General features: G+C 39.7%; 1 protein-coding gene across 9 annotated transcripts in view; it reads right to left on the minus strand.

Annotated features, from left to right (window-relative positions):
• CHRDL1 (chordin like 1) overlaps positions 1-25127 on the minus strand; it is a 122245-nt gene that overhangs the window by 30768 nt on the left and 66350 nt on the right. For 5 of the 9 annotated variants that reach the window (XM_055268611.2, XM_055268609.2, XM_055268605.2 and 2 more), the window contains exons 5-6: positions 16614-16759; positions 15063-15156 (exon numbers count right to left, since the gene is read on the minus strand). The exons of 1 other annotated variant lie outside the window; for it this stretch is intronic. In XM_055268611.2, the coding sequence (XP_055124586.1) occupies positions 15063-15156; positions 16614-16759 (240 nt within the window). The remainder of the gene's footprint in view (positions 1-15062; positions 15157-16613; positions 16760-25127) is intronic. 3 more of the 9 variants (XM_055268612.2, XM_055268607.2, XM_055268608.2) reach the window with 1 other exon arrangement.

The following is a 25127-nucleotide window of genomic DNA, read 5'->3' on the forward strand; positions in this document are numbered from 1 at the left end:
AAGCACATAGCGCCTCTTACAAATGAGCAGAGAGGTAAGATGGAAAATCAAGGAGGCAAGTCACTATCAGGCATAGGAGCAGAATACTAATACCCTGTAACACAAATCAGATGAGTGTGTCATGATGTGTATTTGATGAGCATTTGCAGACAAGAATGCATACCTAAATTTCAGCACTTCATTAAAAAGTAATGGAGCCTTTATATATATATATATATATATATATATATATATATATATACACACACACATATATATATACACACATATATATACACACACACATATATATATAATATATATACACACACACATATATATACCATCTGCTGTTTGATAAACCTGACAAAAACAAGTAATGGGGGAAAAGATTCCCTATCATATATATGTATTTTATATATATATAATATATCATACTAAACCTGTATGAGATATATATATATATCATCTATATCATACTAAAACTGTATGATATATATATCATACAGGTTTTAGTATTCCTAGTCTAAAATGCTCCAGAATTTTTTGAGTGCTGATGATGCTCAAAGGAAACTCTCACTGGAGCATTTTTGGATTTGGGGTTTTTGGATTAGAGATGCTCAACTGGTAAGTACAATGCAAATATTCCAAAATCCAAAAACATCTGAAATCCGAAATACTTCCAGTCCCAAGCATTTTGGACAAGGGATATTTAACCTGTATATAAATACACACATATATGTATATATACACTATATTTATATATAAGATATACTATGTACATTATAAAGTATATACATTAAATTTATAAATACTAGGAACTGTTAGCATTTCTGGTGCCTCCGAGCTTTCAAAGTCATCAAAATTGCATTCTCTAAACTTCAATGTTCTATTAAGTCTATTAAGTAGCTGCTAAAGGTTTTAACATTTGAGTTATTCTATTTAATTTAACCCATAATTAAAGTGGAATTATATTCTTAGATGTTGACATTTTATAAGGCTATAAGTGGTTCTCTATACCTGGGTACGGTCTGTCTGGATAGCTGAAAATAGGCATGTCCATTTGCAATCTTAGATATTATATCTTGAAAAAAAAGTAGGCACTAATACCCTAAAAAACCTGTTTCTTTGCTCTTTTTGTCTGATCACTGGAAAAATTATCTTGAATGAGATGGAGGCTTTTTCATTCAGCCAAGGCTTTTTGTAAAAAACAAAACAAAACAAAAAACAGTGATTCTAATGGATACAGATGGATTCTAATTAATTTTGAGAAGCAACAAGATATAATTTTAACCAATTTTTTGAACTGAAATGAAAAACAAGTGTAGTGTACTGTACGTCAAACAATATTCATTTAACCTTAAAAGCCACATGTTTATTCAAACCTCAGTCATACTCTCTCCGAGTGGTACCCTATGAAGCTGTAATGGGTTGGCTTTCTAGTAGTGGGAGAAATGGAGAACAAGTATTTGAAAAATGGCCAAAAGCTAGGCTGAAATTCAGACTGTTTATAACTCCTGTGGCTTCCATTAATCTCTGGTGGCTTGAGCAGGTCAGAGAAGTTAAACCCTGTCCTCTCAAAAGGACTAAGTGTACAATGAGATTCCAAGATACCCATGAAGATAAGCCTCAGAGAGCAAAACTACGCCAGCATGTGGCCACTTTTGAACCATACATCATAAATAGGGTAGCCATAGAGCAGATTTATCTCAGACAACCCAGTTTTATTGCCTCTTTTTCTGGCAGGCATAATTATTAAGATTGCAGCTCTTGCTTTCAAAATGTGCCTCGGTTGAGATAGTAAATTACATAGTCACTCTAATCATAAGGCAAAGGGACATGAGACAAATCCCTGAGACAGGGGAAATGTTCTCTGTATTTTTTGAGGGAGAAGTTGAAATCAGCAGAATCAGGGCAAAGTGGAAGAGAGCAGGGAGGAATAAACCCATTGTGAAGTCTCTCCTTACCATGAGCTGGGTTCCATGGGGGAGCACTTTAATGCCAGTGCTCCATACCAAAGCTAGAGATGAAGAAGTGAGTAGAAGCAGATGACCTTAGGGAGCCTCTGCCAAACATCTAATTGTATAAATTCTGCTGGGAGGGAGCAAGTGTGCTGAAATTTGAGAGAAGCTTTAAAAGGAAACTAGTATAAGGATTCTCCATTGATAGGCATTTGAGCTTCCAATGATGATATACAGCAATACAAGAAATCTGCAAGTTTTGTAAAGCACAGAATTAGAAAAAACTACTTTAAATTTCAAATGGAACCAAAAAAGAGCCCATATAGCCAGGACAATCCTAAGCAAAAGGAACAAAGCTGGAGGCATCACGCTATCTGACTTCAAACTATACTACAAGGCTACAGTAACCAAAACAGCATGGTACTGGTACCAAAACAGATATATAGACGAATGTAACAGAACAGAGGCCTCAGAAATACCACCACACATCTACAACCATCCAATCTTTGACAAACCTGACAAAAACAAGCAATGGAGGAAAAGATTCCCTATTTAATAAATGGTGTTGGGAAAACTGGCTAGCCATATGCAGAAAAATGAAACTGGACCCCTTCCTTACACCTCATACAAAAATTAACTCAAGATGGATTAAAGACTTAAATTAAGACCCCAAACCATAAAAATCCTAGAAGAAAACCTAGGCAATACCATTCAGGACACAGGCATGGGCAAAGACTTCATGACTAAAACACCAAAAGCAATGGCAACAAAAGCCAAAATAGACAAATGGGATCTAATTAAACTAAGGAGCTTCTTCACAGCAAAAGAAACTATCATGAGAGTGCACAGGCAACCTACAGAATGGGAGAAAATTTTTGCAATCTATCTATCTGACAAAGAGCTAATATCCAGAACCTACAAAGAACTTAAACAAATTTACAAGAAAAAAAACCAACCCCATCAAAAAGTGAGCAAAGGATATGAGCAGACACTTCTCAAAAGAAGACATTTATATGGCCCACAAATATATGAAAAAAAGCTCATCATCACTGGTCATTAGAGAAGTGCAAATCAAAACCACAATGAGATACCATCTCATGCCAGTTAGAATGGCGATCCTTAAAAAGTCAGGAAACAACAGATGCTGGAAAGGATGTGGAGAAATCGGAACACTTTTACACTGTTGGTGGGAGTGTAAATTAGTTCAGCCATTGTGGAAGACAGTGTGGTGATTTCTCAAGATCTAGAACCAGAAATACCATTTGACCTAGCAATCCCATTACTGGGTATATACCCAAAGGATTATAAATCATGCTGCTCTAAAGACACATGCACCTGTATGTTTATTGCAGCACTGTTCACAATAGCAAGACTTGGAACCAACCCAAATGCCCATCAACGATAGGATAAAGAAAATGTGACAGATATACACCATGGAATACTATACAGCCATAAAAAGGATCAGACAGTTATTTTCTTAAAAAATACTTTATTGTCAAATGAAGTACTTTATTGTTTGGGCTGTCAGTATAAGATCTTAGCATTTTTAACAAAATAGCTCCTTGAGAAATATCAAAACACACACAATGGGGGGACTTCCTGCCAACAGTAGCAAGCCAAATCTGAAGAAGAATACAAAATTATTTGTCCAGAAAAATCATAAATACTTTTTAAAAAGTGCATTGTGAGAATGCAAGTGTTTTCAGGAGGAAATCAGAAGAGAGTGAATATAGAAACTATGAGCTGCATGGTGCCCACCATCCACACTCTGCTCTTTCAATGGAGATGTGGCTAAACAGATCCAAGTTTATGGTGAGAAACAGAATCTTTGCTTCTCAGAGCAGTCCCAATGCATCTGCTGGATTGTTACCATATCTGGCCCCCGGAAAGATGGTCATCACACAGTCTGTTCCTCCCAGTAGCCTCAGAAATAAGAGTTCCCAAATTTGCTTTGCTTCCCCAAGTTGAGAGGCAGTATAATATAATGGCTAAGAGAACAGATTGGAGCCAAACAGTTTGGATTCAAATTCTGGCTCTGCTCCTTCCTACTTATGTGACTTTGGGCAAATGAATTAACCTCTCTGTGCCTCAGTTTCCTTATTGCTAAAATGGAGATAATAATGCCTACTTTATAGGGTTGTGAAGATTAAATGAATTAGTATATGCAAAGCATTTAGAATTGTGCTTGGCACACTGTGTCAGCTAAATGTTAGCTGTTATTCCTAATCCCCTTTCTTCCCATTCTTTGCCTCCACTTCTTTTTCCTCCTTCTCCTCAAGGGTAGCTTACACATGGGGGAATACCTGGCTTAAAGGACTCCCACAAGTGTGCTGTGTATTTAACAAAGAAAAGGGCTTGGATCAAACAAACAAACAAATAAGCAAACAAAGCCTAGCAAAGATTACTGTATGCCTGCACATTGAAAAGGAATCATTTCATCTCTAAATCATTGGAAGACAGGGTCCTGGAGATATTTTAAAAAATGGCTAGAGAGATTTCTTCGGCTCATACCTTCTAAACTGGCTTAGAATTTCTCATAATTATGCTAGTCCTCTATTTCCAATTTTTTTAAAAAGAGTTTGCATCTTAATTAAAATCTCTTTTCTCTCTTGGCTAAAAATGAGGCTTGACAGGACAGATATCTGCTTCATTGGTAGGAGTGCAATTTACAAAGTTATAAAGTGAAGTGTTAAAAATCCAAGTACCCACTAAGCGTGGTGGCTCATGCCTGTAATCTCAGCACTTTGGGAGGCTGAGACGGGTAGATCACCAGAGGTAAGGAGTTCGAGACCAGCCTAGACAACATCGGGAAACCCCGTCTCTACTAAAAATACAAAAATTAGCCAGATGTGATGAGTGCCTGTAGTCTCAGCTACTAGGGAGGCTGAGGCGGGAGGATCGCTTGAACCCAGGAGGCAGAGGTTGCAGTGAGCTGAGATCATGCCACTGCACTCCAGCCTGGGCAACAGAGACTCTGTCTTAAAAAAAAAAAATTCCAAGTACCCAAATAAAGTAGAGTCCTGTGCTACCACATCCATGAACTGAAAATAAAAAGCAGGACAGACAGGGGAAACTCAATGACCTACCCATGTTGACTGTCTGGTCAACCTGAAAATGAAAAGCAGTCAGTTGTATACACTGCTCTTCCTTCTCATATATCTTTTACCTCTGTTTGCACTGTCAGTCAACAAATCCGGTTGATTTCTATAAATTGTTGGAGTCTAAGCTCATAAAGTCTATTCTAATGTGAGTAATGGGCACATCCAATGGTGTTTCTGGGCAGCTATGGAATTCCTTGAAGGAGTTAGAAAGAATAAGGTTGAAGAAAGAGTGGCTTTAACCACCCATGAAGAAATAATTGCTCTGAAATGCTTCACTGGGAATTCCTTATTTTTATTATAGAAACAGATTCATATACACACAAAAAAGTCCTCCAATCCCAGAAACATATGGGGTATTATTGATCCTGACAGGACATCCCAGATGGCCGATTAGGAATCAGTGCTATTAATTTGTTAAACTCAATGTGAAAGTCAACGCTGTCCCATCCATTGTCTGAATGACTTTCTATTCAAGAAGAAATATTCTAGATGTAAGAAACATGCCAAGAAGGAACATGATGACCTCAGAGGGACGGGGTCCTGGGACAGTCAGCAAGTATGTGGGGATGAATTTTGAGCACAAGAGATGGAGAGAAAGCAAAAACAATCTGGAATGTTTCCATGGAAGGAGATCCAGTTGGGATTTAGCAAATGAGGAGAGGTAGGTGAGGATGGCAAATCTCTAAAATGGTCCCACACACATGAACATAAATGATTCACTTTTGAAAAGGTATTATTAATGACAGCGAGACTCTTCTATAGCTATGAAAAGATCAGAGTATCTCAATATACAGTTGTCCCTCAGTATCCATGGAGAATTGGTTCCACGACCCCCCACAGATACCAAAATCCACAGATGCTCAAGTCCCTGATAAAAAATGGCATAGTGTTTGCATATAACTTACACACATACTCCCATATACGTTAAATAATCTCTAGATTACTTATAAAACTTAATACAATGTAAATGCTATGTAAATGGTCATTTTACTATATTGGTTTCTAAAATTTGTAATTTTTAAATTGTTGTACTGTTACTTTTAACGTGTTTTTAAAATTATTTTCTATCTGCAGTTGGTTGAATCCATGGATGTGCAACCAGTGAATATAGAGGGTGGACTGTATTTTGAAGTTTAGATGAGAACATATAAACTCAAAAATTACTGAGTTAATTTTATTTTTTTTTTATTTTATTGTGGTAAGGACACTTAATGAGATTTACCCTTTTAACAAACTTAAGTATACAATACTACATGGTTAACTATACGCAAAATGTTGTACTGCAGATCTCTAGAACTTGTTCACCTTGGAGGGGGAAGTGGGGAGTTGCTAATCAACAGGCATAAGGTTTCAGTTATACAAGATGAATTTTCATTTTTTAAAGTAGTGTTTCTCATTAACAATGTTTCTTTCCTATCATCATGACCAGGAGATGGTGGTGTTTCTGCAGAATGTGGGCCAAAACAAAAACAACTTGAGACTAATTTCTGAGAATCTATATTTGGATTTGCTGTTATTTTCTTCAGTTTTCTTTGATTTTGAAAACTTTGAAAAACTGGTCAATTTTTATGATGTTTAAAATCAATGAAGTATCTCACATACCACTTCCCTGAAGATCCCGGATTCTAGCTGAGATGGGATCTGAGGTGCAATTTTGCTGCTCTTTCGGAAAGAGAAATCAAGTGTCTTAGGTAAAATGGCACTTATCTTGAACACTGACTAATTACTTTTAAACAGTTGCTTCCAGTTTCATTTACCTTGAAGGAGTTAGCAGAAATATCACAGTTTCATAAAAGATGACTTCCATTTTCTCCCTGGGCTCATTTGAGATGTGTTGGATGAAAGGGCTTGGGTTGAGCAAATTGTGAGTTGCACCATTTCTCCTGCCTCCCTACTGCATCTGTACTTGGAATGCTGTCAAGAGCTTTTTGTGACTGTGGCTCTCTTTGTATTAAATAAACCAGTCAGCATGATATATGATTAATATTATGCCAGGGGAAACAGGAAGACACAAAGCAATAACAGTGCAAGAACATATTTTTGAATGCTTAACTCTATGAACCAGATTAAGCCCTGAAGGTGGTCAAAGAAGATCAATGAGAACTAGAGTGATTAGGCAAAACTATTAGAAGAGGTGCAACTTCAACTGGACTCTTGAAAGATGAGTGGGATGCGAATAGGTAGAAGAGGAGCGGGGGCTATTCCAAGCTTGTGAAAAGTAACAGTTTAAGTGAAGCACGTAACAGGAGGGAAGGTAGGAAGAAACATAGCATGTAACAGAACAAAGAGATCAGCCAGCCAGCCTAAAGGGGATGTGTGTGTTGGTGTCAGAGAAATGAGGCTGGAAAGTAGGTTAAGGAAGGATCAGACTGTTTCACAGAGGGTCTTTAAAAACAAGCTGAAAAATTTAAATTGGATAATATGGTAAGAAATGGTAGCATGATCAAGTAGTTTCTCAAGAAGAAAATTCCTAGGCTGGGCTCATGTCTGTAATCCCAGCACTTTGGGAGGCTGAGGCAGGAGAATCATTTGTGACCAGGAGTTTGAGACCAGCCTGGGCAACATAGCAAGACCACGTCTCTAAAAAAAAAAAAAAAAAAAAAAATTAGTTGGGCATGGTGGTGCACGCCTGTAGTCCCAGCTACTCAGGAGGCTGAGACGGAAGGATAGCTTGTAGTTTGAGGTTGCAGTGGGCTATAATTGTGCCAGTGTACTACAGCCTGAGTGACAGAGTGAGACCCTGTCTCTGAAAAACAGGAAACAGCCAAAAGAAAGAAGAGTAAAAGAAAATTCCTAGATTAGGGTATTATGTAGCATGTATAATGTAGAAAGAACATTATAGACCCCTACAGCCTTGGGGAGGGGCTGGATTCACGGTGGGATCAGAAGGTGGGGATCCCAGGAGTGTATGACTGCCACCAGTTATCTCCCTAATTTTTGAGCCAATCTTTCCTCACCCTGGAGTGCAGAGAACAAGGAGGGATGTGGTGCGAGTTGAGGCTGGAGAGACAGTCTTAGAAGTCTTCCTTCACCTCCCTGACTAGGTCAACCCCTCTCAATTATTGGCTTTTATAACACCTTTCCTTTGTGGCATGTGGCACAGTTGCAATTTTATAATTACTTATATCATGACGGGGTGTCTATCTTCCCCACTAAAACTCCATGAAGGCAGGTTCCATGTCCATTTTTGTTCACCATTGTATCTCTAGCACTGGTGCAGTGCCAGGCTCTTAGTGATTGCTTAACAACGTTTGCTGAATGAAAGAAAGTAGATATTTACACTCAAGACACTTTAAGCCTAGAGTGAGAGAAGGGTAAGTTAAGGCCTTGATGGGAAAAGATGGGCAGTGTGGTAAGATACTCTCTTAGGAGTAACTGCACACAACAATGTGCCATGCATGTCCCGTCTTCCCCTTTACTCCCCTGTACTAGGAGATATCCTTGTCATACTCCTATGAATGGGTTCCAACTGGTAGTATAGAAGTTAAGAGCTTGAAACTCTGGAGCCAGACTGACCAGGTTAAAATTCTAGCTCTGTCACTTACTACCATTTGTCCTTGGACAAATCACTCAACTTTTCTGCCTTAGCTTCCGCATCTGTAGAATGGGGATATAAATAGTTGCTACTATTTTTGTGAGGATCAAATGAGCTATTCCACACATAAGTGCTTAGAACACTGTCTGACACATTGTACATGCTACATTTAGACACCATTTACTAAATGCATACTTGGCTTTTAATACAGTTAATACCTACCCCAAATACCTTTCCCTTGTCTAGAGTCCAAGTACATAGCCTTCCCTGTTGCTTTGGCAAGATGAGCAGGGGACAGGAAGTGGAAATGATCAATAGTGGAGGGAAGCTGGGTGTGGGTTTGGGTTTGAAGCCTGCCTTCCCAGAATGTGGCAGTAGTATAATCTCTGAAGAGATTAAAAAAAAAAAAAAAACTTTTATTTTAGGTTTGAGGATACCTGTGAAAGTTTGTTACATAGGTAAACTCCTGTCATGAGCATTCGTTGTACAGATTCTTTTCTGCTTCTCTCCCTCCTCCCACCCTCCATCCTCAAGAAGACCCCAGTGTCTGTTGTTTCCTTCTTTGTGTTCGTAAGTTCTCATCATTTAGCTCCCACTTATGAGTGAGAACATGCAGTATTTGGGGAAAAAAAAGACACATGCACGCAAATGTTCATTGCAGTGCTATTCACAATTCTGAAGACACAGAATCAACCTAAATGCCCATCAATGACAGACTGGATAAAGAAAATGTGGTATATATACACCATGGAATACTATGCAGCCATAAAAATGGATGAGATCATGTCTTTTGCAGGAAGACAGATGGAGTTGGAGGCTATCATCCTTAGCAAACTAACACAGGATCTAAAGAGATTTTTTCTTCTGATAAAGTTTCCCTTAAGGTTCCAGTGGCTGTTTGCACTATGCTTCCAGTCCTAATGAGGTTTGCTGAAGTGCTAGCAATGACACACATTGTGCCAATGCTCTCCTTGACTGTCTTAGCCTCAAAGACACGTCTAGCCAACGAAGGCTAGGTCTGAGATTCAATCCGTGTCTAGGATTGCTGTCCGACCCAGGAAGAAAGACACACATTAGTGTTTGGGGACAGTGCAGAGAGGCTATTTCAATGCCCTTTATATGAAGGTTTGCAAGTTCAGCAGTCAAAAGATTATTTCTTCTTCAGTGTTTGGGCTGCAGTTAGGGTGGCCAGCATAAGGGAGAGGTGTCTGGGTTCCCTGCTGTATGAGTAATGCGCTTATATAAGACACATTGTTGTAAAAACGTCATTTCCATGGGAAAAACTAACTAGGTGCTTCACAAGTTAGAACTTCAAAGGAGTTTCACCCACATTATACACAGCTGAAAGATGCAGAGAAACTGGAGGTGATGAAAGAACAACAATTTTTATAAAAGTGTAGGATTTAGTTTTTATAAAGGAAGATGAAAGAAAACTGTGCATTTAGGCTGGATGAGAGGTTGCAAAGAAAGAACTTACTGAATTATCAAGTATACAAAGGGACAACACATGGCCAGTAATAACTAGCTTTTATCTGTTGCTTCTGAGGACATAGAAAAGAAAAGAAATTTAAATTGTAACAATAGAACAGTCCAGAAAATAGCTAGTTCCAGGATCTGTTACCACAAGAAGAACTAGAACTAAAGTTCTGTCTATGGAGATTACATTTTAAAAAGGCAAAACTATCAAAGATAGAGGAGAAGGTGCAATGCTACTTAACTCGGGGGTAATAAATATAGTAATTACTATATAAAATATAATAATTATTACTTATAAACCAATAACTCTGTATTAGGCCATCTCTTAGCACTCTATGCCATCTCAGTTAATCTACACAACCATTTCACACGTAGTAAGCATAATCTCCATTTTTACACCTGAGAAAACCAAGGTTTTGAGTGGTTAAATAGTTTGTCCAAGATAACAGCACTAGTAGGTGGTAGCCCTGCAATGTCAAATCTATGACCTTCTGGCTTCAGAGCCTCTGTCCTTTGCATTATACTGTATTGCCCCTAGGTTGCAGTGACATGTCTTTTCACTGTTGCCTTTCCTTTCTATTATCAATTGTTTTCCAGTTTAGATTTCACATATCCTTTTCCCCAAAGGGAATAATATCAGCCTAACAGCTGGATTATAGTGACCAGCTGGTTATATTAGCAACCACATGTACACCTCTGCTCAGTATGGACTTTCTTTCTTTTGAGCCACACTGAAATTAAGTTGGGGCAAAGATGAGAAAGGAGGTGAGGAACAAAATATCCATCTTTCTTGACTGAAATGTACCAGCTACACTGTAGTACAGACATATACACACACACACTGTGAGAAACATGTATGGAAAGATCCAGGGCCTTACCAAAGCATAAATCAAATTAGGCTGTAGCTTAATCCATATTGACTTATGAGGGCTGGTGCAAATAGTATATTAAAAGGGATGAGCATACACTGGTAGTCCAAACAAAGTCAGTCCTTCCAAAAAGCAATGTTAACTGTAGTTTCCTAAAGTGGTATGGGGGAAGAAAACAACTTGGAGATCAGGAATGAGACCAGGTAATTTCCTATTGACCAGGAATCAATGTATAGTCAACACCATCTACCACAGTCAATCAGTAATTCCGGGGGAAAAATGCACAACAACCATATTCTTTTTTGGTAGCACCTAATTCAAATCCTGACTAAATTTCTAGTAATCATTTCAATCTAGTGTGCATTCATTTAAAGAGCACCTACTCTGCCTGGCACAGTGGGAGAAATAAAGATAAATGAAAAAGAGTATCTGTCTTAAAGAGTTTATGCATTAATAGGGATGATAATACATGGGCACAAATAATAAAAAACAGAAGTTGACAAGGTGATAAATGCTCCCGGAGAAGCACAGGTTAAGTGCTGAGGAGTCCTAGAGTAGAGACAGGTTTACTTCTAGTTTGCAGGACTTAAAAAGGTTTTATGGAAGAAGTGGCATTTAGACTGGATTTTGAAGGATAAGCAGGATTTATGGGTGGAGAAATTAGGGATGGAAGTGGGAAGGCAGAAAAGAAAGGCCTTCCAACTAATACTTATCAAAATGTGACCTGAGGACGGCCTGCAATAGAATCTGAAGAAGCTGCATTTGTGCTAGGTCTTGAAGGACTAGCAGGATTTCCACAGGCAGGGATGGAGAAAAAGAATTTTCCAGAAAGAGGAAACATTTTCTCCATCCCACCTGTACATGTGCAGTTGTTACTTAGACAGTCCTTTTGTCTCCTTTTCATCCCAGTTTCCTTATCATGAAATGGCCACCACTCATTCATCCCAAATTGGTTGCCATATGGTTGGACTTAGATGCTTTAACCAATCAGAAACTGAAATTGGTTGCTTTTCCACTGGTTCACTCAGGTTTCAGAATTTTAATGGGCTCAATTTAAGTGCACTAAACTCAGATTGTTTTTAAAAAATCCATGGTTCCAAGTTATCTCCATGGTCTCAGGAATGGTTTCTCAAAGTGACAGTCCACAGACCACCATTCTGCATCAGAATGAACGATGGGGTCTGCTTAAATGCAGATTCCTGGGTCCCACTCCAAGGCCACTAAATCAGAATCTCTGCAGGTGTGATCCAGGAATCTGAACTTCAACAAGTTCTCTGAACAATTCTGAAGCACACTAAAGTGTGAGAAACATTGACAGGGAAAGGACCGAGCAAAGGTAAAAAGGTAAGAGAGCACAGGAACAATGCAGTGGGCCCTGAGGTGCATGAATGGAAGAATATTGACCTATAAAGGTAACTTGAGGTTAGACCACGAAAGGCCTTCACTGTCAGAGTCGGAGGTTGACATGTATTTGAGTGGCAACAGGGAGTCATCCCTTTCAGTGGCAGAACACTGTGGTTAAAGCCTGAAATACGGAGCCAGGCTGCCAGGATTCAAATCTTAGCTCCTCAACTCACTAGCTACCTGACCTTGGATAAGATTCTTAACCTCTCTCTGCCTCAGTTTCCTCATCCATAAAACAAGGAGTACTCCTCACATAGGGTTGTCATGAGATTAAGTGAGTTCATATCTGTAAAATGCTTAGTTAGAACTGGGTCTGACATATAGTAAGTCCAAATACACGTTGGCATAAAATTTTTTGAACAGGGGTGTAACACGGTGATGGATCGCTTTTTGGAAGATTAAAATGGCAGCAATGTATAGGAGTCACCTACACATCCCCCACTGGCAAATTCTATAATTTTTTTTCCTCTAACTCAGTGGTTCACAACCTTAGGTGCATATTGGAATCACATCCTCCTCCTCCTGATCTGGTATAAATCTACCAAGGTAATTCCAATATGCACCCATAGTTGAGAACCAAGGTTCCAAATGTATTTCAAATTTGTCCACTTTTTTTTTTTTTTGAGACGGAGTCTCGCTCTGTCGCCCAGGCTGGAGTGCAGTGGCGCCCTCTCGGCTCACTGCAAGCTCCGCCTCCCGGGTTCACGCCATTCTCCTGCCTCAGCCTCTCCGAGTAGCTGGGACTACAGGCGCCCGCCACTACGCCCGGCTAATTTTTTTGTATTTTTAGTAGAGACGGGGTTTCACCGTGATCTCGATCTCCTGACCTCGTGATCCGCCCGCCTCGGCCTCCCAAAGTGCTGGGATTACAAGCGTGAGCCACCGCGCCCGGCCTGTCCACTTTTAATTATCGGATCCTCAGTATATACAAGACACTGTGCCAGGTCCTTCTCTTATATTATCTCATTGAAATCTCATAAACATCTTGAAGGTAGGAGCTAACATTATCCTCACTTTAAAGATTGGTAGAAAGGTTGAATAAGGTCATTCAACTACAAAGTAGCAAGGCTGGGATTAGAACCAAGGCAATTTGGCTCCAAAGGCTCCACTCTGAACCACTGCTGTGTTCTCAGTCCAAGCACCCTTTTTCTTACACTGGAAAGAGTACTACCCTAACCATCTTGCTAGTCTCTCCACTTGCATTATTGCCTCCCTCCAGTCTAGTCTGGACATAATAGCCAGTGAGATCTTTTAATACGTTAATTGGATCACTTCATACTCTTTCTCACAACCTTCCAATAGCTTCCCAATGTATTAAAAATGGAAATCCAAAATCCTTCCCATGGCCTTCAGAGTCCTGCATGGTCTAACTCCTAGTCACCTCTTCAGCCTCATCCCATGTCAGTTTCAACCACAATCACTACATTTCATCCACACTGGTCCTTAGGCTCTTTGAATGCTCTAAGCTCTTCCCTGCCTGGGGTCTTTGAACTTTCTTTTCTCTCTACTTGGAATGCTCTTATTCGGGATCTTTGCATGGGTGACTTCTTTTTATCTCTCAGGTCTCAGCTTAAATGTCACCTTCTCAGAGAGGCCTTCCTGACAACTCAACCTAAATAAACTACTTATTTTTTATCTCAGTCCTATGTTTATTTTCTGCATAGTACTCGCGTTGTCTGTATTTCCACGTTTGCTTATTATTTGTCTTTTCTGGTGAGTTCCATAAGAGCAAAGAACATATCTTGGCTGCTATGTATGCTATATATATTGTTGTGTAGGTTGTGTGCTGCAAAAGGATGCCACAGCTACAAAGGTGCATTCCCTGGGATTTTCTGAAAAATGGCAATAAAGTATCTTATGTAAGGGAATACTTTTTGTAACTCACATAAAGATGCCATATGGTCTAGCACCACCCTATATGTCTACTGTATTTATCAATATAAATACCCCAATTCTAGCACAATGCTGAGCATACAGTAGATGGTCAAAAAACATGTGGACTGGATAGAAGGAAAGAGGACAAAATTAGGATATTGCCAGTGGGAAAGTGGGAAAGTGGGAAAAGGGAGAGATACAGATAACTGCTGAAAGATTTGGTAATCTGAGAAGAGGTAACAAAGGAGAAATTAAAGGGGATTACACTTGATCCTAGGAACCTAGAGAAAAAACTGGTGCCATTACAAAAAAAATGAAACCTAAAGAAAAAAAGACTGATGTGAGAAGACAATTCAATTTTGAATATAATTTGAGAAAATGCTTTCTGTTTTGCTTTTATTGAGTTTGTCACCATCTTATTATGGGGTTTAAAAAGTATACCTAAATTTGCCCTGCACAGTCTTCATAATGGCCACATCAATTCCTTGCAAGGTCCATTCTTCCTTTTAAGGCTATGAATGAAAATAGTCTGTGTTTTATGATACAATAATTTAAGGGCCAAGCTAGAAGGGATTAAGGATGGAGAAATAAACATATTCACTTTCACATTTGATGACTCTTTCCCATCCTTCCCTGAAGCATAGCACTCCATCCAGTATAGTTTTTTTTTTTTTTTAAAGGCTGTGGCCTTTAAAATCAATGCTTTATTTATTTTTCCCTTTGTTAATTAAACCACCTTTAAAAACTAAGGCTACCATAAAAATTACCTTTCCCTAGGACATTAGACAGGTATTTTCCTCCTTTCTAAATTCTACTACACAGGATAGCAGCATCCAGGGGTCTTGGGATATAACACACCTACCTCTGCATACCCGGCAGCAGGAATCTGGAACAGAGACTGGGAAGGCACAGGTTAATTTGGGGCAAGTCTTGAGACCACAATACACATTTCCCTCCTGCCAAGGAGAAACAGAATTAAGATTAGAAGCATCTAGGATAAGTGTAAAGGCTTCACTTAATACCTGAGATAGAGTAGGGACTCAAAACATGGCATGTCTTTCCCTCCAGCTCTCCCATCGTCAGTTCTCGGTACTTCCTACATTTTATTAGGCATTATTTTTTTTCTCCTACAATTCCTCCATGCCAGAGACTAAGCCACAGAAAAGTTAGCAATCCTAGTTGAGCATCATGGTCTAAGGTGGTACAAAGTAGTCTGTCAGGGATGCCATGAGCCTCTGAACCACCAATTATAGTCTTGTTTCTTTTTTCTCTGTTCATGATATCCTTGGTCCCCCAGCTGTATTGGGGGTTTAAAGGAATGAAGATTTATTTCATAGCTTCCATTTGTAATATTCACTAGACTCTCCCTTCCAAACCAAAGGAAAAAGCTCTCTGGGGTAATACAAAACTATACAAGATGATCTGATGGCCACAGCTCAGTCTAGCACAAGGCAAGGGAGAGGATAAAATTTACTTGCTGGTTACATCTGTCTTTGCAATAATCCTGATTTCCTAAATTTCTATCTTTCAAATGTTATTCCTTAAACCTTGTTCTTAGTTCTTAGAAGCACATTCTTCTGGGGCTAGAATGATTCCTGGAAGGCCATTAGGAAAGCAAGGCCACAACGAAAATTCTCCTAAACTACGGAGATACTATATTCTTACTAAAAGTCCTAAAGGGAAGAGATTCTATAGCCTCCCTTGACAATCCAGTGCTTAATGCCACTTGCAGGCAGAAAAGTTGTTACTACATCTAACTTCATTCCTTCCTGCTTCAGTTTAAACACTCATTTTACTCCATTTTCTAGTTCTATCTATTATATTCTCTGGACTGCATATGAGATAAGATATAATTAGTATACGTTGTTTGTAAAGTAAATGCAGTTCTTCTGACAAGTAATGTCCTGGTGGTCATGATGACCAAGCATTTATAGAGAGTTTTCTCATTGCAGGGCACTAGGAATTAACTGGTTAGTAAAATACTTCAGATATGGGAACTAACAGACAATTCATTTTCTTGTTAATTGGAGTGAGTAGCCCTAGATGGTCAAAGTGACTTTTCCACCCATAGCATTCCCAAAGCTTCAAATAATTGTGAGTCCTTCAGATGAAGGCTTTGGTGGTACAATTATAATGAAAAGGAGCGCCGATCAACACAAACAGCTCACCTTTGCCCATTTAAGCAGTCCTACAGCTTTAAGACTGGGATATGATTGGGCCTGAGCCCTTCAACAGAGTTGTTCAGGGTGGGTGAAGATCAGGGAGTTCGGATTGGCAAGGAGGCTTATGATTTAATGCAACTCATGTTTTATTCAAACACCTTACAGTGCAGGCACAAATGAAAGTACAAGTACAGAGGAAGCTCTTGTATTTCAGTAGGGCCTAGCAGGAACGTTAAGATGTAGGGTCTTACCGAACAGCTGCACTGGGTGCATTGATTGGGTTGCCGATTCTGAAAGAGCCCTTCAGCCACGAACAGCTCTCCATGTTGGTAAGTTGTCCCATTGTACTCGCAAGACTTGCTGGTCACCTTATTGTTCACTGGGGGTAAGGAGTCTTCTAGAACAGGGTGGAGAAAAACCACACTGAGTATTGGCATCATTGAAAAGAATTTCATAAATGCCAACAGCAGACGGGGTTGTACTACATAGAGGGAGTTTTAAGACAGTCCCTGCTCCAGTGGCCAATGATTTTGAATAACATTAAAACAGCCAGACAAGTACAGCAGCTGACATTATGATCTATCCATCCATCCATACATCCATCCATCCATCCATCTATCCTTTTATTTGTTGACCATTTACTGAGCACCTACTATGTGCTGGGAATTGTAATATGTGTTAGAGAGGGATCAGAGAACATGGACAAGGTCCCTGCCTAGATGGAGCTAATATTCCTAGATGAATAAGATATTATCTTTCCTGAAAGGAAGGAGTCCATGCTATCTCATTTAATCTTTTCCCCCAGTTGCTTCAGAAGGGGACCCATCTATTATAACTGCCCTGGTAACTTTATTCCCTCCCACATTTATTTATTTAGAGACTGAGTCTCACTCTGTTGCCCAGGCTGGAGTGCATGGTGCGAGCTCTGCTCACTGCAACCCATGCCTCCTGGGTTCAAGCGATTCTCGTGCCTCAGCCTCCCAAGTAGCTGGGACTACAGGCGCCTGCCACCACGCCTGGCTATTTTTTTTTTTTTTTTTTTTTTTTTTTTTTTTTTTTTTTTTTTTAGTAGAGATAGGGTTTCACCATGTTGACCAGGCTGGTCTCAAACTCCTGACCTCAACTGATCCGCCTGCCCCATCCTCCCAAAGTGTTGGGATTACAGGCGTGAGCCATGGTGCCCAGCCACCGCGCACGTTTTAAATCACTTTTGTGCTTATCTGTTTGTTCCAGCCTCTGTGGTTTTGCTTTTTTTTAATCCCTCCATCAAGACTGCCCACTCCCTGACTCTTTTCCACCCATTGAAGTCCTATCTGATCTTGAAGGTTCAGCTTATGCCCCCTTTCCTCCACGAAGCATTCTCTAAATAACTCCAGCCACAATCTGGACCTCTCAAGGCATCTAATGTTTGAAGCACACAATATGACATTTGAATATTATTGAAACTCATATTTGTGAATTATAGTAACCCAGCAGACCATTTACAAAGAGATTTCACACATATTATTACAATGGAGCTTTATAACAACCCTGTAAATCAAGTAGGGTAAATTCTTACCTTCATTTTCATTTGAGGGAAATAGGATTGCTGAGGTTATGTGAATTATTTGAAGTCACAAAGCTAGTGAGAGGTGAAAAAAGGAATTGAAACCAACAAAAGATACAACCAGAGCTTGGAAAGTGCCTGCCATGAGACAGTGGAAGGAGAGAAATCAGGGGAGCTGTGTGTTTCATTAGGGAGGGGCTTAGAGAGTTGAACCATCCTTTCTTTCCATCAGTCAAAACTGTAATGAATATGAGTCTATTTTATGGTAGGTAAGTTATACCTCAATACAACCGTTTAAAAAAAACAGAATGGGCCGGGCGCAGTGGCTCACGCCTGCAATCCCAGCACTTTGGGAGGCCGAGGCAGGCGGATCATGAGGTCAGGAGATTGAGACCATCCTGGCTAACACAGTGAAACCCCGTCTCTACTAAAAAATACAAAAAATTAGCCAGGCATGGTGGCGAGTGCCTGCAGTCCCAGCTAATTGGGAGGCTGAGGCAGGAGAATGGCGTGAACCCGGGAGGCGGAGCTTGCAGTGAGCCAAGATCACGCCACTGCACTCCAGCCTGGGCGACAGAGCAAGACTCCATCTCAAAAAACAAACAGATAAACAAACAAACAAAAAGAATGAAATTATTCTCAGTATGTAGTGAAAATGATAAGGCTAACAATAATAACATCCATAATAATAATAATAATACACTAATAGATACCACTTATCAAGCCCTAGCTATGTGCCAGGCAGGAGTGAGTGCTTTTACATACATAATCTCATTGGCTCTTACTAATAATGTTCTGATGTAGACATTATGATTATGCCCATTTTGCAGATGAGGAAACTAAGGCTTAAGAGATTAATTGACTTGCTCAAGGTGACACAACTTGCAAGTGGCAGCACTAAGATATAACTTGATGTCTGACTGATTCTAGAACCTTCCCTCATAGCCACTATCAAAAAGAGTGCCAATCACTTCAAACCTATAATAAGGAAGGGACCATTTAATTAAAAACCAAAACCCAAACCACTAGAACATGAAGGCTATGCTGTCCCTAATGTTGTGGCCTAAAATACCCAGAAAACAGATAATGCACTTCTTTTGGCTTCAGCTATTTGGGTAACTAACTCAATTCTATACTTTGCTATATAAGTTGATCTAACATCAATTTCTGAGTAATTCACTCTTAGGGTGTTTACTTATTAATGACCCTTTACAGGATATAAAGAAAGTTCCTTACTTTTGCCTTATAAAGACAGCCTTAGCTCCTAGGAAGAGTTTAACTCATACTAATTGACTCTGTCTGGGCTAAGAGGCCCTGCCCCTGCCCACAAGCGTATACAATCAGACAGCTGCAGCTGGCAGACATGAGTGAAACCCATCAGAGAAAGCACAGAAGCAGGCCCATTTGCCCCCCTGGGCTCTAATTATTCCAAATCTCAACATTTTGTGGTGAAGGAAAACTACAGTGGCCTACAAAATAATATTTGCCATGGCGTTTATTGGAGCTGGCAGATGTTTGGAATACCAAACAACAACAACAAAAAGAAGTTTGGAATTATTTTGCCTCAAAAGAATGTGGCTTGATTTTTGAACCGGGCCTTCTACCAAGGGATCAATGGCAAGGCAACTGCAGGGTGAGGTTTTCCAATGGAAGAATGATCTTGAGAATCTTCCTTGCAATCGTCTTCTGAGTAACCTGGCACTGGAGTCTATTATTCTACTCAACAGGAGATAGGGAGAAAGAGAAAGACAGGAAGACACAGTAGAATCAAATAAAAAGAAACCAATTATGGTCATGCTTAAGGCTAGTTTTATGCAATAAAATTCTTAACATCTTCTCATTCTTCCAACACCCTTATTGGTGTGTATGTTGGGGGTGGGGGGGCGAATTACTGAAAATGAGGCTACTAGTACTCCAAAAGATTTGTCCCATGTCACACAGCTGTTTAACAAGAGAGCCAACTCAGAAATATAGCTTTCCTGCCTTCAAATTTGTGCTCTTCACAGAATGGGTGTTAAAGCTTCAGAGCAGGATCACTGAGTCATAATCCCAACTCAGTGGTACCGACTCCCCACAATCTTGTACAAGGCACTTTACCTCTTTAAGCCTTAATATTTCTAGGAATGCGATATGGACTCAAATCTCCCCTTGCATCTTTAGAGGGCCAACACAGCATGCTTCCTAACTGCAGAAGGAAGAAAAGCCACCTCATACTTTACTTTCTCCTCTCCCAGATTTTCCAAGGTGGCTGGGCTAGCAACCAACTATCCTTGGAACACATTCAGTGTTACTGACTGAAAACTAGCAGAAAATCAGTTCAAAGCAAAGCTGGCTACAGGGCCCCTCAGGCAATGCTACAATAGGAATGACCAGGCTGCATGGCTTCTAACCTCCCCCATCTCTTCTGTTTCCAGTCAAATTCCCACCTAGCACTAAGAGGAGGACTTGAGAAAAAACCATCGTAGGGTGAGCAGACAAGTACTAAGCCATATGACCACAGAGGTGTTGGGAAAGAGGAGGTTTCTTCTCCCCAAGTGAGGGATGATCTCATATGTAAGCAGAACTATGATTTCTGGGATTCTCAGAAAATACCCCCTTATCCCAAATGTCTCTTACCACCTTTTCTCACACTGATGCTTAAAATGCCACTATTGGAAGTCCATTCCTCTAGGATAAATGGCTGCCTTTTGCAATCACATTTTGTAATCCCAAGACTTCTATGAGAGGGTACACTTACACCTTGTCACTAACACCTCAGTGTGAATAACTGCCACAGGCCTTTTTTTTTTTTTTTTTTTTGTCCTTCAGAGCAACTGGCAAATTTTACCAAGAAGCCTGTGGTTCCACTTCACTTCTTTTTGTACACCTTTCCGCCTCTCCTGGTGTTACCCTTCTTCCCACACTCTGGAACCAAGTCCTCATGCTAACTGCTGTCTTCCCCACTCTCCCCACCCTATAAAATGATCATTTCCATAGTAGGACAGTTCTTGGATAGTCAGAAAAGCAGCTTGTATGTCAGGAGACAAATCTGCTCCCAGTGTTATAAATACTAACCTCCCCAGAGCTTTCAGAGATCAGTTGCTAATCTCCTTGACACCAAGCCATCTTTTCTTTTGCCATTGCTGCCATTACTTTGGTTCCTACTTTTCTTCTGATGGCTGAGCCTGATTCTAGCATTTCTTTGGTTCTCTGTCATTCTACTGATATAGTCCTAGAACATTTGCAGGCTACTGGGAGGTGGGTGGAGAAGGGACATGGAAATGAAGGTAAAGGCTAGAAAGAAGAGGTTATATTCCCTTTAATTGCCTATGACACACAGAGAGACATACACATCCAACAAAGTAAAACTACATCATCTAAAGGGCTTTACCCCAGGTCTCAGAAATATATGGGAAGAGAGAATGACAAAAAGGCCATGAAAGAAACCCCTAGAATAGGATGCTATTTCTATGTAAGTATCTCACAGCGATGCAAGATAAAATAACTGAGCCTGGTCTCTGGGGTCTGCAAACATTGGTCTCTGGGGTCCCAGCTGCTATGATCTGAATATTTGTGTGCCTCTGAAATTCATATGTTGAAATCGTAACCCCCAAGGTGATGGCTTTTAGGAGGTGGGGCCTTTGGGAGGTGCTTAGGTTAAAAGGGCAACATCCTCATGAATGAGATTAGTGCTTTTATTAGAAGAGGCCTGTGGGAGCTTGTTTGCCCCTTCTACTATATAGGCTCACAGGGAGAAGGCATCATCTCTGAACCAGAAACCAAGCCCTCACCAGAGAACAAATCTGATGGTACCTTGATCTTGGATTTCCACCTTCCAGAACTGTGAGAAATAAATTTCTGTTGTTTATAAGCTACTCAGTTTGTGGTGTTTTGTTATACCAGTTCAAACAGACTAAGACCTCAGCTTTGGCATGTCTTGGTTCTGTGATCTTAGGAAGGCTTGAGTATGTCTTCTACTTTACATGGCTGTGAGGTTCAGCGATAATTAATTTTAAAAAGCCCATAGGTATCTGGTACATAACATTCACAGTACATGATGTTGCTCTAGAAAGAGGTCACAGAGAGGAAAGCAGTAAAGTTGAAGAATATGAAGGAATTTTCCCAATTTCCGTGGATGATAACTAATTGAAAGGGGCATTTGCTTTGTACTGATGTGTATGGTAGGTGCAATGGAGACATGAGTCAAAACACTATTTCTCTCTTGTTTTCTTATTCATTCAACAAGCACTTGTGGAGGTCTTTGACTATACCTGGCACGAATAGATCCTTGACTATACATTGACAATACCTGGCATTATGTTACGTTAAAGCTACAAAGATAAATAGGACATTACCCTGACTTCAAGTAAAATCCTGCTTTCATTGGAGGGGAAGGCAAGAAAAGGTGTTAAATGATAATGTATTTAAATAACACATAAAGGTTCTTAATGGAAGAGAGGTCAAATAATCACAAATTGCCAGTGTTAAGTGGGGAGGAGTATCAACTGCATCAATAAGGATTCAGGTTAGATACTAAAAAATATTCCTTGCTGAAAGAGTTATTAGAAACTGAAACCACAGGCCAACTAGGCATGTAGGGAAATTATTTTCAAACTAGGTTCTGTGCTGCTTTAGGATTGTTCAGAGGTACTTGAGGGATGTGAAAAAAAATCCCTTCCCCATTTCTACTTCAACAGAATACCTCTTACTTTATTAGTGAATGTGTTTTTATTAGCTTTTTAAAATTTCATTTGAAGAAAGAGTTTGCTGCCATAAGACACTGTAAAACACTGGAATAGAATCTCTTCGCGTATTTGCTGTTTGGGGATTAAAATCCTACTTGTCCCTAATATATAAAAAGCTTCTATAAATTGACAAGAAACAGATTCATAACCCAATGGTAAAAATGGAAAAAGGATATAAATAGACAGTTGACAGAAATGGAACTACAAGTGACCCTTAGACATGAAAAAATCAACCTCATTCATTACAGAAATATAAATTAAAACTGCAGTGAAATATCATTTTTCTTATCAGATTTAGAAAAATCCAAAAGTTTGAATAAAACACTATCTTGGTGAGTCTGTGAAGAATTGATTAAACACGATGAAGGGCAATTTAGCAATATCTGTTCATTTAAAAATACATATGTATTTGACCCAACAATCCTATTTTTAAGAATTCATTCTGCAGATATACTTGCACATGTGTGAAACATAAAAATTATTCATTGCAGCATTGTTTGTAATGGCTGAATATAGAAACAACTTCTATGTCCATTGATAGAAATCTGGTTAAATAAATGATGGCTCATTATTATAACAAAATATTATGTAGTTCTATAAAAGAATAAGTTCTCTGTGCACTAATACAGAAAGATATATTATTAAATGATGAAAACAAGGGTAAAACGATGTGCACAATAGACTACCTTTTATGTAGATACAAAATATTTTTAAAATATATATATTCATATTTGCTTACATTTTCATAAAAATCTGGAAAGATACATAACTACTAAAAGTTATGGGGGGAACTACATGTTGTAGGGAGAAGATAAGAGTTGGGTGAGTGTGGGACAGGGGTGAATAAGCTATTCTATTTCATTCTTTTATATGTATACCTAGGTATATAATCTATACATATACATATACATATGCATTCATATTCTTGAATGATATAAATGTATTCCTCATTAAATTTGAAGACTACGTTTGAAAAAACTTCTACTTGAAGGCCGTAGACTAGACTAGGTGAACATTTTGGGTCCCTTCCAACCATAGAAAATCAATCCTACAAAGCTGGTCATCAGAAGCCCGGCTGTATTCCTACTAGTGGCAGAGATCCTAGCTATGACTTTGTGTTCCCAGTCTTATTCCAATAATGGGTTCTCTCCACCGACATCATTGAGCCCCTCCATCTGGGCAAAGTGGAGGTTGTCACATTACTTTCTTAAACAGTGTTAAAGTAATTGTGTAAATCTGAGCTGGCTTTTGGTCCTTGGCCCAAATGGAAGGAACACAGACAAATAAGGTTGCTAGTGGGAAACCACCCATGGCCTTCTACCAGAGCACTGCTGTAATGGAAGGAGGAGCAGCTGGGAGCTAGCTGCATCTCAGTGAGGCAAAGTAAGAGCATACATCCAGGATGCAACACATATTGCAGAATGAATGTATCAAAAACAGTGGGCTGGGCACAGTGGCTGACACCTCTAATCCCAGCAGTTTAGGAGGTGAGGGCAGTGGATCACCTGAGGTCAGGAGTTCGAGTACAGCCTAGTCAACATGGTGAAACTCCGTTTCTACAAAAAATTATCCAGGCGTGGTGGCGGAAGCCTGTTATCCCAGCTACTCTGGAGGCTGAGGCAGGATAATTGCTTGAACCTGGGAGGTGGAAGTTGCAGCGAGCTGAGGTTGCGCCACTGCACTCCAGCCTGGGCAACAAGAGCAAATCTCTATCTCAAAACAAAAACAAAAACAAAGAAGAGTGGGTGTCTGCAGCCTCCCCCCACCTCCAAAAAGTAACAATGCTCATATTCTGAGGCTATGTGGATTCAGATGACATTTTCCTTAGGATGCTCCCTGAGATCAGATGTACTGCTTCAAATGGGTCCATCAGTTGAATCAATGATGCCTACCTTTAGATTTCTTTTTTTTTTTTCAGCACTTCAACTGCCATCACTTCTTTTTCCCCTGGGCCTCTTGTTGTGACGACTTAACTATATCTGCTTTCCTCGGGCACAGTCCAACGATTTCTAGATTTTCCCCAAAATCTCCTCCCCCATAAAAACTTAACTCTCCTGTGGCCCATCACATTGAGGTCATGCTGGCAGGCCTTAATACTAATCCTGTTAAGTAATTCATACTGAAATGAAAATGGTAGATAATGTTTTAAAACAGGGTCCTTTTCTAGATAATTATATTGTAACATAGGCCGTTGATGTTTTATTCATAATGAGGCCACAGAGCACAGGGTAAAGAGTATGAAACTTTCTAGAACTGAAGACCTGAATGAGGGAACTTGCTGAAAATGCAGCTTCCAAGACCTGTCCTAGGGAGAGGAGAAGCCTTACTTCAGAGTGTCCCATTTGGATTCAAATTAAAGCTCCATTACTAATTATTGCTTATTAGCTGAGCAAATTCTTAGCATCTCTGAGTCTCAGTTTCTCCATCTATAAAATGGTGATGATAATGGTACCTACCCCATAGGTTGTTGGGATGATCAAACAAGGTAAGACATA

Source organism: Symphalangus syndactylus, chromosome X, assembly GCF_028878055.3.
Source record: "Symphalangus syndactylus isolate Jambi chromosome X, NHGRI_mSymSyn1-v2.1_pri, whole genome shotgun sequence".
Classification (NCBI taxonomy): domain Eukaryota; kingdom Metazoa; phylum Chordata; class Mammalia; order Primates; family Hylobatidae; genus Symphalangus; species Symphalangus syndactylus.